The sequence below is a fragment of the Oncorhynchus masou genome, chromosome 29 (genome assembly GCF_036934945.1).
Source record: "Oncorhynchus masou masou isolate Uvic2021 chromosome 29, UVic_Omas_1.1, whole genome shotgun sequence".
In the NCBI taxonomy this organism is placed as follows: Eukaryota; Metazoa; Chordata; class Actinopteri; order Salmoniformes; family Salmonidae; genus Oncorhynchus; species Oncorhynchus masou.
The window spans coordinates 64645829-64660685 of record NC_088240.1 but is presented as its reverse complement, the minus strand read 5'-3'; the positions used below and the strand labels follow the sequence as shown (position 1 = coordinate 64660685).

The 14857-nt window shown below is 49.5% G+C and overlaps 2 protein-coding genes and 1 non-coding gene across 4 annotated transcripts in view; all 3 read right to left on the bottom strand.

Moving 5' to 3' along the window:
• LOC135520280 (protein PTHB1-like) overlaps window positions 1–4182 on the bottom strand; it is a 206580-nt gene extending 202398 nt beyond the window's left edge. Inside the window, exons 1-3 of the mRNA XM_064945705.1 lie at window positions 4055–4182; window positions 2640–2755; window positions 1426–1576 (exon numbers count right to left, since the gene is read on the bottom strand). Of these exons, the coding sequence (XP_064801777.1) occupies window positions 1426–1576; window positions 2640–2751 (263 nt within the window). The 5' untranslated portion in view covers window positions 2752–2755; window positions 4055–4182. The remainder of the gene's footprint in view (window positions 1–1425; window positions 1577–2639; window positions 2756–4054) is intronic.
• Window positions 4183–4372: 190 nt separating this feature from the next.
• LOC135520279 (cytosolic 5'-nucleotidase 3-like) overlaps window positions 4373–14857 on the bottom strand; it is a 28998-nt gene continuing 18513 nt past the window's right edge. Inside the window, exons 7-9 of one of the 2 annotated variants that reach the window (XM_064945704.1) lie at window positions 6848–7010; window positions 6476–6676; window positions 4373–6285 (exon numbers count right to left, since the gene is read on the bottom strand). In XM_064945704.1, coding sequence (XP_064801776.1) covers window positions 6184–6285; window positions 6476–6676; window positions 6848–7010 — 466 coding nt within the window. In that variant the 3' untranslated portion in view covers window positions 4373–6183. The remainder of the gene's footprint in view (window positions 6286–6475; window positions 6677–6847; window positions 7011–14857) is intronic. The other variant, XM_064945703.1, reaches the window with a different exon arrangement.
• Window positions 4703–4774, bottom strand: trnap-agg (transfer RNA proline (anticodon AGG)). The gene has a single exon. It is a non-coding gene; the product is annotated as a tRNA-Pro (tRNA).

Genomic DNA, 14857 nt, shown 5'->3' with positions numbered 1-14857 from the left:
GTTCAACATATTTGAGCATTTAGTCAACCTGTATTTAGCAAGTTAAAGTCCTTGAGAACAAATTTCCTTTAAGAACATTTTAAATGGGACCCTGGGGTGTCTCCAGCTATGTGCTGGTAACTTAGTGGTTAGCTTAAAGTGGTGGAACCAGCCAAGTTTGAGACTAGGTGGTTGATATGGTATGATAAATCACATGGAGAGAGCCAAACTCATGACATGATGGTCAGGATGTACTGGAAGTAGATTAAGACAATAATTTTTTTAAAGGCAATGCCATAGGTTCATGAACTCCATTGATGTCTACTCAGTGGATAACCAAACGCCCTGACAGCAACTACCTCTTGACTTTGTGGTACAGGGTATTTCACAGCCTGAAAGTATGACTATGGTCAGGAGTTCACAACAGGGTCAGCAAGGTGATATGATCAGGAAAAACACTTGGCCCTACTTATGACTGAATTATGTACATGAAGCTAATGTGTGATTAGGACTGGGTGGGTAGCTACAGGAAAAGCCATTGTCTCCCAACATGTGACATCATCATTCCTGTGAAACTCTAGTCCTTCGGTGCAGTGATGTAGGACAATGAGGGTAGAGAATTCCATTCGTGAGGTGGTACTTTAAGATTGTAAATAGAGCTATGTTGAGTTAATGCCATAATTGCAATTCCAGGCCACACTTTTGAGTGCCAGAATACCAGAAAAGGGGAGGAACAAAATGAATTATTAATACAATGACTGAGTGACCTTTATTTAACTAGGCAAGTCGGTTAAGAACAAATTCTTATTTACAATGACGGCCTAGACCCGCCAAACCCGGGTGACGTTGGGCCAATTGTGTACCATCCTACGGGACTCCCAATCACGGCCAGTTGTGATTCAAACTGGATTGCTTAGAGTCAGTGATAGCATCATAAGCATACATTCCAGAGCAGGAGGTGCGTGTCGCATACCACTTGGGCAGGAGGTGCGTGTCGCATACCACTTGGGCAGGAGGTGCGTGTCGCATACCACTTGGGCAGGAGGTGCGTGTCGCATACCACTTGGGCAGGAGGTGCGTGTCGCATACCACTTGGGCAGGAGGTGCGTGTCGCATACCACTTGGGCAGGAGGTGCATGTCGCATACCACTTGGGCAGGAGGTGCGTGTCGCATACCACTTGGGCAGGAGGTGCGTGTCGCATACCACTTGGGCAGGAGGTGCGTGTCGCATACCATTTGGGCAGAAGGTGCGTGTCGCATACCACTTGGGCAGAAGGTGCGTGTCGCATACCACTTGGGCAGAAGGTGCGTGTAGCATACTATTTGAAGCAGTAGGTGCGTGTAGCTTACTATTTGAGCAGTAGGTGAGTGTAGCATACTATTTGAAGCAGTAGGTGTGTGTAGCTTACTATTTGATCCGTAGGTGCGTGTGCCCTGGTACTTACGAGACAAACTTGCCCACTTCAACCTGGATGACGGGGTCTCTGAGCTGCACCTCCAGTAGCTGGCTGTGGGCCGGGCTGGGCTCTCCAGGCTTAGCAGGGTGGGGGGAGAAGACCCGCAGCATGCCCATGTAGCTGCCCACCACAATCTTATCTACAGGAGAGAGGACATACACATTGCATACTTACTCAGCTTAGATGTTGTGGTATGGTCTCATATTCTCCCTTCGCTGTACACCGAGTGTACAAATCATTAAGAACACCTGCTCATCCATGACGGACTGACGAGGTGAATCCAGGTGTGATCCCTTTTGATGTTACTTGTTAAATCCACTTCAATCTGTGTTGTTGAATGGGAGGAGCTAAGCAGTGTTGCTTCTGAAGCTAGGGTTGGTCCTGGTCAGTCCCTGGATGGGAGACCAGATGCTGCTGGAAGTGGTGTTGGAGGGCCAGTAGGAGACACTCTTTCCTCTGGTCTAAAAAAAATATCCCAATGCCCAAAGGCAGTGATTGGGGACATTGCCCTGTGTAGGGTGCCGTCTTACGGATGGGACGTTAAACGGGTGTCCTGACTCTCCGAGGTCATTAAAGATCTCATGACACTTATCGTAAGAGTAGGGATGTTAACCCCAGTGTCCTGGCTAAATTCCCAATCTGACCCTCAAACCATCACATGAATTGTGTATGTGTAAATGGGCAAGACAAAAGATTTAAGTGCCTTTGAACAGGGTATGGTAGTAGGTGCCAGGCACACAGGCTTGTGTCAAGAACTGCAATACCTCTGGGTTCACACTCAACAGTTTCCTGTGTGTATCAAGAATGGTCCACCACCCAAAGGAATGGCAGTCAACTTGACACAACTGGGAAGCATTGGAATCAAAATGGGCCAGCAGCCCAGTGGAACACTTTCGACACCTTGTAGAGTCCATGCCCCGATGAACTGGGGGGGGTGTTGGTTTTGTACACTCAGTGTATGTGCTATGTATTGAGAGGGCAAATGGTATGTTTTAATCATGGTAATGAAGATCCAGGAAATCAAGTCAATCAGCCAGTCAGTCAGTAAGTCAATCAGACAATGAACGAATCAGATTTGTGCATGTAAATAAGACTATGGTACCAGGGGCACTTTCACTCTCATTGTTTTGTGGTCCATTAGTAAACAGTGTCTTTTGACTGCCCTATGCACTACAACACACCACGACCCCACACCTTCTTACCATGTCCGCTACCGCTGTTGTCCACATCTCCGACACACAGGCATCCCTGGTCAAACTCCTCCCCCTCGCCCAGCACCGCGGCCCACCAATCACGAGCCTTGAACAGAGACATACTACTGCAGAGGAGACAGACACACACACACACACACACACAGAAAGAAAGGACACAGACAGACAGGGGATCATATTGCCGCTCTGCTGGACACCATACACATAACACTGCTTGTCAGTCTTCACACGTGACCAGCAGGCTGACTGACACTCATCAATACATTTCTTCATCTCCTCCATTTAAAAATAATGGACAGGTGAAAGCACCGTGGGTAATACGTGCTGTTTGTCTATCCCTCTTGGAACCAAATGGAAGGATGAAACAATTGGAAGGGTTGGCGTTCATGTATTCCACCTCGGTTCTTATATGGCATGATCTGTCTAATCCTACTTTAACTCACTCTAAGCCTAATGGGTGCCAGCCTCAGATGTGCAGTGCTTTATCAAACTAGCGTGTGTGTGTGTGGTGTTTGTGCCTGGTAATTCACTGATCATCTGCTTTTATTGCAGGGTATTAGCGCCTACCTCTTACAGTTGGCCCATATAGGCTACATGCTGATGTTTCTTTGACTCCAGGACCCAGAGGGAGGTATGGGCAGTGGTCTGTGTGTGACACTAACGGTAAGACTGTTACACTAGCCAATGACAGCTGAGTCACATGACCAGGGATTGTATCAGGGCGTGGGCCAAGCAGCTTTCCTAATTGTCAACTGCTGAGCAGGTGGAATGGACAGCTAATCCATAGAGAGAATCCCTTCTTACCCCTCCCTCGACACCAAGACCATATATAACCATTCAAATGATAGCCCTATTATTTCGAGTTTGAAAGATTGCACAAGTGGAATATCATATGCCTATAGCTTGTAGCCTTATACCACCTGTCTACTTGACTATCATGGCCAAGACCTTTCAGTAGCCCCTCTTCATCTACTTGACAGACAGCAAAGCACATCCAACATTCGGCAATCAACCACATAATTCAACATTATCCAGGTGTGCCATGCATATCAAGCAGAGCTCCGATTACATTTCATTAGAGGTACATAGAATGATTTCCACACAACTAGCTAGATATAACCGTAACGTTATCTAGCTAGGAACAACATGCATAATCTGTTGATAAAACTAGCTAGCTAGTAGGGGTTGCGGGCAAGCATCGTTCATGTGTTTAACTATTATGAACATAATAAAAACAAACTAAACTGGAAGACGTGCAGCTATTGGTAACAAGCAAGATGTAGTAAGCTAGCCAGCCAGGAAAGACCTCGAGCTAATTAGCGCTGGCTGTGCTTGACTGGCTTGGAGGCTAACAAGCGTCTCAACATTCCAGCGACATTACCAAATTCTAAACGTGCCTCTCTTACCTCTAACAAGACGAGCCTGTCTGAACGTCTGGGGTTCACAGTTCAGATAAAAATCTAATTTTGCGTGTGCCTAGTCAATTTGCTTGAAGCCATCTCCCTGTTGTCATAGCAGTGACACTAACGATAGACTCGAGTACATGCGCGCATGATCGGAAACGCACAAACTCACAGATTCATGGGAAACTGAGTTTTTATTCCGTACAGTCGTTCTTGTCTGGTGCACGAGACTCCAGGCGTTCGGGGAAAGAGGTCAAATTCTCAATCACGTGATTGCACATTAAATGTCACTCATTTTTTTTTTTAAATTGCTTACATATATACACACACGTTTGCGGCATATTTTTTATTTCTCGTGTTTTTCTTCTAGTATTACATTATTGGGTTTTGAGTTTGCAAGAAAGGCATTTCACTGTACTAATTTGAGGATAATATAGCAATTGAATGGCACTGCCTATCTTATAAGGTCTTTGGAATGAAATCTGTATTATAACCATAGACTTGCATCCAATTTCTCAATAATCTGTTGCCTTGTGGATCTTGGAACGCACTCATTTATTGTAGATCCTTAATGTTTTACACATGTGTTTATTACACTCTTATCACAATAAACTTGTCAGTCATTCAGTTTCGTATTTTTTAGTAAAAATTGGGCTCGTCCGGGATTTGAACCCGGGACCTCTCGCACCCTAAGCGAGAATCATACCCCTAGACCAACGAGCCAGATGGATATGGAATAAACCAGTCCAGGACAAGTATGCCACGTTGTATGGATTTTGCAGTCGGATCTTTTAGTAACTAACTGCAGTGAAAACTTTACATGTAGTTGGACTTTGTCGTCGTCTAGAGGTCTATTTTGGCATTACAGCTTGGTTTCAACCACAATCCCCACACAACTTTGATTGTACAGTTGAACAAAAAAAACAACATGTTATTTGACAAGTTTTATTGACAAGTCCCCCCCCCCCTCTGTCAAATTCAAAGTTAAGAAAAGGCAACGTGCAGGAGTAGCAGCACATTTAAAATGCTAAGATATAAAATAAACATCGAACATGTGCAAGAGAAAACTGAGAAATTTAAAGGGGGGGGGGTAGGAAACATTTCCAAGCTTGAGGTAGAGTTCAAATTTGAACAAGAAAATGAAAAATAGGTCAATGGGCGTGGATCAAAGGCCGGGTTAAACAAAAGTGTTATTGAACGTCGCTGATCCACAGACAACGGTGCTTTACCCAGGGGTGTTCTCTTGTAATATCTGCTAAATGGGATATATAATATACTGCCTATTGAGTAGGCTACTTTTCCTCTGTGTAATGACTTTTGGTAGCACCTTATTTTACACTATATTGTTTGTAAAGTAAGTTACACTAACAGTAGTAACCCATAACTTATAAAAAACCTTAGCACCACTGGTTACTACTGTTATCTCAACCATTGACAATTGTTTAATTTCTTGATATAAGCACCATAGGGTATCTACAACAACCATGCAGTCTATTTAAATGGCACAGAAAATGTGCAGTGTTAGTACTCCTATAAAATAATGTGCTACTTTGCAGTGTGGCTGTGGTAGCAAAGTCCCCATGTGAACACTGATGAGGTGTATACATGGCTTTTCTTCTGCAAGACAGAATCCATTACTACATCCATAAAACGACTGATGTTATTCATACCAATGTCTGAGTATTGTTCACCCATAGACAGGTTCAAGTTATTTTTTCAGACCTACATTGATTCCTGAAGCCAAACTGTTGCAGAATGCAATGAGGTGATTGTGGTGAAATGCATGCTAGGACCGTTTCAAAAGACGTTGCTGTGTTCTTGTGTGGATGCTCAGTTTATGATTTGCAAACTGATACAAGCATTACAATATAAAAAAATATTATGAATAACAATAACGTGCAAATTATTGTTATGGAGTGGAGGACGTCGACAAGGTTGCAGACAGACAAAGACTGAGGCTGTGTACTTTAAAATAGTTCATTGAGAGGAGAATATAAAGCTAGTGTATGTCGAGAGGCTGTGAGTCAGTGGCGGGAGGGGCAGTAACATCCGTCTTGGGGGTCCAGAGGTTGGTTCATTTTCCATGGGTTTGGGGAAGTGTGTCAGTATGAAGTGTGTGTGGGGGGTGGGGGTTATATAATCTTCTGAAGGATGGAATTGGGCACATCTAAAGTCTCGTCCTTTACCAGGACGATGTCATAAGAGTCCAGATATTTCTCCAAACGATCCTCCACCTGCCAGGGAAGAGAGAAGAGTTAAAATGCAGATTGACACAGACACACAGCACATAACCTCATACTTTCATATCAGTCACTATAGTCACATCTTCAGACTATTAATATACAGCAATTTAGCTGGTAATGGGAGCAGATAGAGTTGCTGACTGGCGATTGGGGGGGTTATAAGGGTGGGTTGCGGGGGCACCTTGTCGTTGAGGAAGCCGATCTTGAGGATGTTCTCCACATTGGGCACGCCGTCAGCCATGTTGAGGTCGCCTAATGAGTCTCCCAGCAGCACGATGTTGCAGTTGTCCTTCACCTGTTTGAAGTACTCTGTGTTGCGCAGGGCGCCGTCGTGCTTGTTGAACACATGGATCAGCTCTCCCTTGAAGCCCCTCAGCTCACCCTGAGAGAAGAAAAATACTTGAGTTTAAATGGAACAGAGCCAACTGATGCGAATGCAATGCATACACCCAGGTAGAACCATAGCTTTATTATCAGCTTTATCAACACTCAGAAACTCAGGCCTATCCTCAGCATGTACCAAGCTCTCCTCGAGGGACGGGGGGGGACTTACATTCTCGTCGAAGTCCATGAAGTTGGACACCACCTTGACGTTGGGGTGGTAGACCCCCGCCTGGTGGATGATCTCCTCCAGAACGTCTCCCAGACCCGCTGAGAAGATTAACACGGGCACGTTGTGATGCTGGAGCCGGTCAAAGAACGGCTCATAACCCTCCCTGTGGGACAGACGCATAAGCATTAAAACCTCCCATAACTCTCCCTGTGGGACAGACGCATAAGCATTAAAACCCCCCATAGCCCTCCCTGTGGGACAGACGCATAAGCATTAAAACCCCCATAGCCCTCCCTGTGGGACAGACGCATAAGCATTAAAACCCCCCATAGCCCTCCCTGTGGGACAGACGCATAAGCATTAAAAACCCCCATAGCCCTCCCTGTGGGACAGACGCATAAGCATTAAAACCACCCATAGCCCTCCCTGTGGGACAGACGCATAAGCATTAAAACCCCCATAACCCTCCCTGTGGGACAGACGCATAAGCATTAAAACCCCCCATAACCCTCCCTGTGGGACAGACGCATAAGCATTAAAACCCCCATAACCCTCCCTGTGGGACAGACGCATAAGCATTAAAACCCCCATAGCCCTCCCTGTGGGACAGACGCATAAGCATTAAAACCCCCCATAGCCCTCCCTGTGGGACAGACGCATAAGCATTAAAACCCCCCATAGCCCTCCCTGTGGGACAGACGCATAAGCATTAAAACGCCCCATAGCCCTCCCTGTGGGACAGACGCATAAGCATTAAAACCCCCCATAAGCATTAAAACCCCCCTGTGGGACAGACGCATAAGCATTAACACCACCCATAGCCCTCCCTGTGGGACAGACGCGTAAGCATTAAAACCACTCATAGCCCTCCCTGTGGGACAGACGCGTAAGCATTAAAACCCCCCGTAGCCCTCCCTGTGGGACAGACGCGTAAGCATTAAAACCACCCATAGCCCTCCCTGTGGGACAGACGCATAAGCATTAAAACCCCCGTAGCCCTCCCTGTGGGACAGACGCATAAGCATTAAAACCACCCATAGCCCTCCCTGTGGGACAGACGCATAAGCATTAAAACCACCCATAGCCCTCCCTGTGGGACAGACGCATAAGCATTAAAACCACCCGTAGCCCTCCCTGTGGGACAGACGCGTAAGCATTAAAACCCCCCGTAGCCCTCCCTGTGGGACAGACGCATAAGCATTAAAACCCTCCGTAGCCCTCCCTGTGGGACAGACGCGTAATCATTAAAACCCCCCATAGCCCTCCCTGTGGGACAGACGCATAAGCATTAAAACCCCCCATAGCCCTCCCTGTGGGACAGACGCATAAGCATTAAAACCCCCCATAGCCCTCCCTGTGGGACAGACGCATAAGCATTAAAACCCCCCATAGCCCTCCCTGTGGGACAGACGCATAAGCATTAAAACCCCCATAGCCCTCCCTGTGGGACAGACGCATAAGCATTAAAACCCCCATAGCCCTCCCTGTGGGACAGACGCATAAGCATTAAAACCCCCATAGCCCTCCCTGTGGGACAGACGCATAAGCATTAAAACCCCCCATAGCCCTCCCTGTGGGACAGACGCATAAGCATTAAAAAAAACCATAGCCCTCCCTGTGGGACAGACGCATAAGCATTAAAACCCCCCATAGCCCTCCCTGTGGGACAGACGCATAAGCATTAAAACCCCCCATAGCCCTCCCTGTGGGACAGACGCATAAGCATTAAAACCCCCATAGCCCTCCCTGTGGGACAGACGCATAAGCATTAAAACCCCCCATAGCCCTCCCTGTGGGACAGACGCATAAGCATTAAAACCCCCCATAGCCCTCCCTGTGGGACAGACGCATGAGCATTAAAACCACCCATAGCCCTCCCTGTGGGACAGACGCATAAGCATTAAAAACCCCCATAGCCCTCCCTGTGGGACAGACGCGTAAGCATTAAAACCCCCCATAGCCCTCCCTGTGGGACAGACGCATAAGCATTAAAACCACCCATAGCCCTCGCTGTGGGACAGACGCATAAGCATTAAAACCACCCGTAGCCCTCCCTGTGGGACAGACGCGTAAGCATTAAAACCCCCCGTAGCCCTCCCTGTGGGACAGACGCATAAGCATTAAAACCCCCCGTAGCCCTCCCTGTGGGACAGACGCGTAAGCATTAAAACCACTCATAGCCCTCCCTGTGGGACAGACGCATAAGCATTAAAACCCCCCATAACCCTCCCTGTGGGACAGACGCATAAGCATTAAAACCCCCCATAGCCCTCCCTGTGGGACAGACGCATAAGCATTAAAACCCCCCATAGCCCTCCCTGTGGGACAGACGCATAAGCATTAAAACCCCCCATAGCCCTCCCTGTGGGACAGACGCATAAGCATTAAAACCCCCCATAGCCCTCCCTGTGGGACAGACGCATAAGCATTAAAACCCCCCATAGCCCTCCCTGTGGGACAGACGCATAAGCATTAAAACCCCCCATAGCCCTCCCTGTGGGACAGACGCGTAAGCATTAAAACCACTCATAGCCCTCCCTGTGGGACAGACGGGTAAGCATTAAAACCCCCCGTAGTCCTCCCTGTGGGACAGACGCATAAGCATTAAAACCACCCATAGCCCTCCCTGTGGGACAGACGCATAAGCATTAAAACCACCCGTAGCCCTCCCTGTGGGACAGACGCATAAGCATTAAAACCCCCCATAGCCCTCCCTGTGGGACAGACGCATAAGCATTAAAACCCCCGTAGCCCTCCCTGTGGGACAGACGCGTAAGCATTAAAACCCTCATAGCCCTCCCTGTGGGACAGACGCATAAGCATTAAAACCCCCATAGCCCTCCCTGTGGGACAGACGCATAAGCATTAAAACCCCCATAGCCCTCCCTGTGGGACAGACGCATAAGCATTAAAACCCCCGTAGCCCTCCCTGTGGGACAGACTCATAAGCATTAAAACCACCAATAGCCCTCCCTGTGGGACAGACGCATAAGCATTAAAACCCCCCATAGCCCTCCCTGTGGGACAGACGCATAAGCATTAAAACCCCCCATAGCCCTCCCTGTGGGACAGACGCATAAGCATTAAAACCCCCCATAGCCCTCCCTGTGGGACAGACGCATAAGCATTAAAACCCCCCATAGCCCTCCCTGTGGGACAGACGCATAAGCATTAAAACCCCCCATAGCCCTCCCTGTGGGACAGACGCATAAGCATTAAAACCCCCATAGCCCTCCCTGTGGGACAGACGCATAAGCATTAAAACCCCCCATAGCCCTCCCTGTGGGACAGACGCATAAGCATTAAAACCCCCCATAGCCCTCCCTGTGGGACAGACGCATAAGCATTAAAACCCCCCATAACCCTCCCTGTGGGACAGACGCATAAGCATTAAAACCCCCCATAGCCCTCCCTGTGGGACAGACGCATAAGCATTAAAAAACCCCATAGCCCTCCCTGTGGGACAGACGCATAAGCATTAAAACCCCCCATAGCCCTCCCTGTGGGACAGACGCATAAGCATTAAAACCCCCCATAGCCCTCCCTGTGGGACAGACGCATAATCATTAAAACCCCCCATAACCCTCCCTGTGGGACAGACGCATAAGCATTAAAACCCCCCATAGCCCTCCCTGTGGGACAGACGCATAAGCATTAAAACCCCCCATAGCCCTCCCTGTGGGACAGACGCATAAGCATTAAAACCCCCCATAGCCCTCCCTGTGGGACAGACGCATGAGCATTAAAACCACCCATAGCCCTCCCTGTGGGACAGACGCATAAGCATTAAAACCCCCATAGCCCTCCCTGTGGGACAGACGCGTAAGCATTAAAACCCCCATAGCCCTCCCTGTGGGACAGACGCATAAGCATTAAAACCACCCATAGCCCTCGCTGTGGGACAGACGCATAAGCATTAAAACCACCCGTAGCCCTCCCTGTGGGACAGACGCATAAGCATTAAAACCCCCCATAGCCCTCCCTGTGGGACAGACGCATGAGCATTAAAACCACCCACAGCCCTCCCTGTGGGACAGACGCATAAGCATTAAAAACCCCCATAGCCCTCCCTGTGGGACAGACGCGTAAGCATTAAAACCCCCCATAGCCCTCCCTGTGGGACAGACGCATAAGCATTAAAACCACCCATAGCCCTCGCTGTGGGACAGACGCATAAGCATTAAAACCCCCCATAGCCCTCCCTGTGGGACAGACGCATAAGCATTAAAACCCCCCATAGCCCTCCCTGTGGGACAGACGCATAAGCATTAAAACCCCACGTAGCCCTCCCTGTGGGACAGACTCATAAGCATTAAAACCACCAATAGCCCTCCCTGTGGGACAGACGCATAAGCATTAAAACCCCCCATAGCCCTCCCTGTGGGACAGACGCATAAGCATTAAAACCCCCCATAGCCCTCCCTGTGGGACAGACGCATAAGCATTAAAACCCCCCATAGCCCTCCCTGTGGGACAGACGCATAAGCATTAAAACCCCCCATAGCCCTCCCTGTGGGACAGACGCATAAGCATTAAAACCCCCCATAGCCCTCCCTGTGGGACAGACGCATAAGCATTAAAACCCCCCATAGCCCTCCCTGTGGGACAGACGCATAAGCATTAAAACCCCCCATAACCCTCCCTGTGGGACAGACGCATAAGCATTAAAACCCCCCATAGCCCTCCCTGTGGGACAGACGCATAAGCATTAAAAACCCCCATAGCCCTCCCTGTGGGACAGACGCATAAGCATTAAAACCCCCCATAGCCCTCCCTGTGGGACAGACGCGTAAGCATTAAAACCCCATAGCCCTCCCTGTGGGACAGACGCATAAGCATTAAAACCACCCATAGCCCTCCCTGTGGGAAAGACGCATAAGCATTAAAACCCCCCATAGCCCTCCCTGTGGGACAGAGGCATAAGCATTAAAACCCCCATAGCCCTCCCTGTGGGACAGACGCATAAGCATTAAAACCCCCATAGCCCTCCCTGTGGGACAGACGCATAAGCATTAAAACCCCCCATAACCCTCCCTGTGGGACAGACGCATAAGCATTAAAACCCCCCATAGCCCTCCCTGTGGGACAGACGCATAAGCATTAAAAACCCCATAGCCCTCCCTGTGGGACAGACGCATAAGCATTAAAACCCCCATAGCCCTCCCTGTGGGACAGACGCATAAGCATTAAAACCCCCCATAGCCCTCCCTGTGGGACAGACGCATAAGCATTAAAACCCCCCATAGCCCTCCCTGTGGGACAGACGCATAAGCATTAAAACCACCCATAGCCCTCCCTGTGGGACAGACGCATAAGCATTAAAACCCCCCATAACTCTCCCTGTGGGACAGACGCATAAGCATTAAAACCCCCCATAGCCCTCCCTGTGGGACAGACGCATAAGCATTAAAACCCCCCATAGCCCTCCCTGTGGGACAGACGCATAAGCATTAAAACCCCCCATAGCCCTCCCTGTGGGACAGACGCATAAGCATTAAAACCCCCCATAGCCCTCCCTGTGGGACAGACGCATAAGCATTAAAACCCCCCATAGCCCTCCCTGTGGGACAGACGCATAAGCATTAAAACCCCCATAGCCCTCCCTGTGGGACAGACGCATAAGCATTAAAACCCCCATAGCCCTCCCTGTGGGACAGACGCATAAGCATTAAAACCCCCCATAGCCCTCCCTGTGGGACAGAGGCATAAGCATTAAAAACCCCATAGCCCTCCCTGTGGGACAGAGGCATAAGCATTAAAAACCCCCATAGCCCTCCCTGTGGGACAGACGCATAAGCATTAAAACCCCCCATAGCCCTCCCTGTGGGACAGACGCATAAGCATTAAGACCCCCCATAGCCCTCCCTGTGGGACAGACGCATAAGCATTAAAAACCCCCATAACCCTCCCGGTGGGACAGACGCATAAGCATTAAAACCCCCCATATCCCTCACTGTGGGACAGACGCATAAGCATTAAAACCCCCCATATCCCTCACTGTGGGACAGACGCATAAGCATTAAAACCCCCCATAGCCCTCCCTGTGGGACAGAGGCATAAGCATTAAACCCCCCATAGCCCTCCCTGTGGGACAGACGCATAAGCATTAAAACCCCCCATAGCCCTCCCTGTGGGACAGACGCATAAGCATTAAAACCCCCATAGCCCTCCCTGTGGGACAGACGCATAAGCATTAAAACCCCCATAGCCCTCCCTGTGGGACAGACGCATAAGCATTAAAAAACCCCCATAGCCCTCCCTGTGGGACAGACGCATAAGCATTAAAACCCCCCATATCCCTCACTGTGGGACAGACGCATAAGCATTAAAACCCCCCATGTCCCTCACTGTGGGACAGACGCATAAGCATTAAGACCCCCCATAGCCCTCCCTGTGGGACAGACGCATAAGCATTAAAAACCCCCATAACCCTCCCTGTGGGACAGACGCATAAGCATTAAAACCCCCATAGCCCTCCCTGTGGGACAGACGCATAAGCATTAAAACCCCCCATAGCCCTCCCTGTGGGACAGACGCATAAGCATTAAAAACCCCATAACCCTCCCTGTGGGACAGACGCATAAGCATTAAAACCCCCCATAGCCCTCCCTGTGGGACAGACGCATAAGCATTAAAACCACCCATAGCCCTCCCTGTGGGACAGACGCATTAAGCATTAAAACCCCATTAACCCCATAGCCCTCCCTGTGGGACAGACGCATAAGCATTAAAACCCCCCATAGCCCTCCCTGTGGGACAGACGCATAAGCATTAAAACCCCCCATAGCCCTCCCTGTGGGACAGACGCATAAGCATTAAAACCCCCCATAGCCCTCCCTGTGGGACAGACGCATAAGCATTAAAACCCCCATAGCCCTCCCTGTGGGACAGACGCGTAAGCATTAAAACCCCCATAGCCCTCCCTGTGGGACAGACGCGTAAGCATTAAAACCCCCATAGCCCTCCCTGTGGGACAGACGCATAAGCATTAAAACCCCCCATAGCCCTCCCTGTGGGACAGACGCATAAGCATTAAAACCCCCCATAGCCCTCCCTGTGGGACAGACGCATAAGCATTAAAACCCCCATAGCCCTCCCTGTGGGACAGACGCATAAGCATTAAAACCCCCATAGCCCTCCCTGTGGGACAGACGCATAAGCATTAAAACCCCCCATAGCCCTCCCTGTGGGACAGACGCATAAGCATTAAAACCCCCCATAGCCCTCCCTGTGGGACAGACGCATAAGCATTAAAAAAGCCCTCCCTGTGGGACCCATTAAAACCCCCCATAGCCCTCCCTGTGGGACAGACGCATAAGCATTAAAACCCCCCATAGCCCTCCCTGTGGGACAGACGCATAAGCATTAAAACCCCCCATAGCACTCCCTGTGGGACAGACGCATAAGCATTAAAACCCCCCATAGCCCTCCCTGTGGGACAGACGCATAAGCATTAAAACCCCCCATAGCCCTCCCTGTGGGACAGACGCATAAGCATTAAAACCCCCCATAGCCCTCCCTGTGGGACAGACGCATAAGCATTAAAACCCGCCATAGCCCTCCCTGTGGGACAGACGCATAAGCATTAAAACCCCCCATAGCCCTCCCTGTGGGACAGACGCATAAGCATTAAAACTCCCCATAGCCCTCCCTGTGGGACAGACGCATAAGCATTAAAACCCCCATAGCCCTCCCTGTGGGACAGACGCATAAGCATTAAAACCCCCATAACTCTCCCTGTGGGACAGACGCATAAGCATTAAAACCCCCATAGCCCTCCCTGTGGGACAGACGCATAAGCATTAAAACCCCCCATAGCCCTCCCTGTGGGACAGACGCATAAGCATTAAAACCCCCCGTAGCCCTCCCTGTGGGACAGACGCATAAGCATTAAAACCCCCCGTAGCCGTCCCTGTGGGACAGACGCGTAAGCATTAAAACCACTCGTAGCCCTCCCTGTGGGACAGACGCATAAGCATTAAAACCCCCCATAGCCCTCCCTGTGGGACA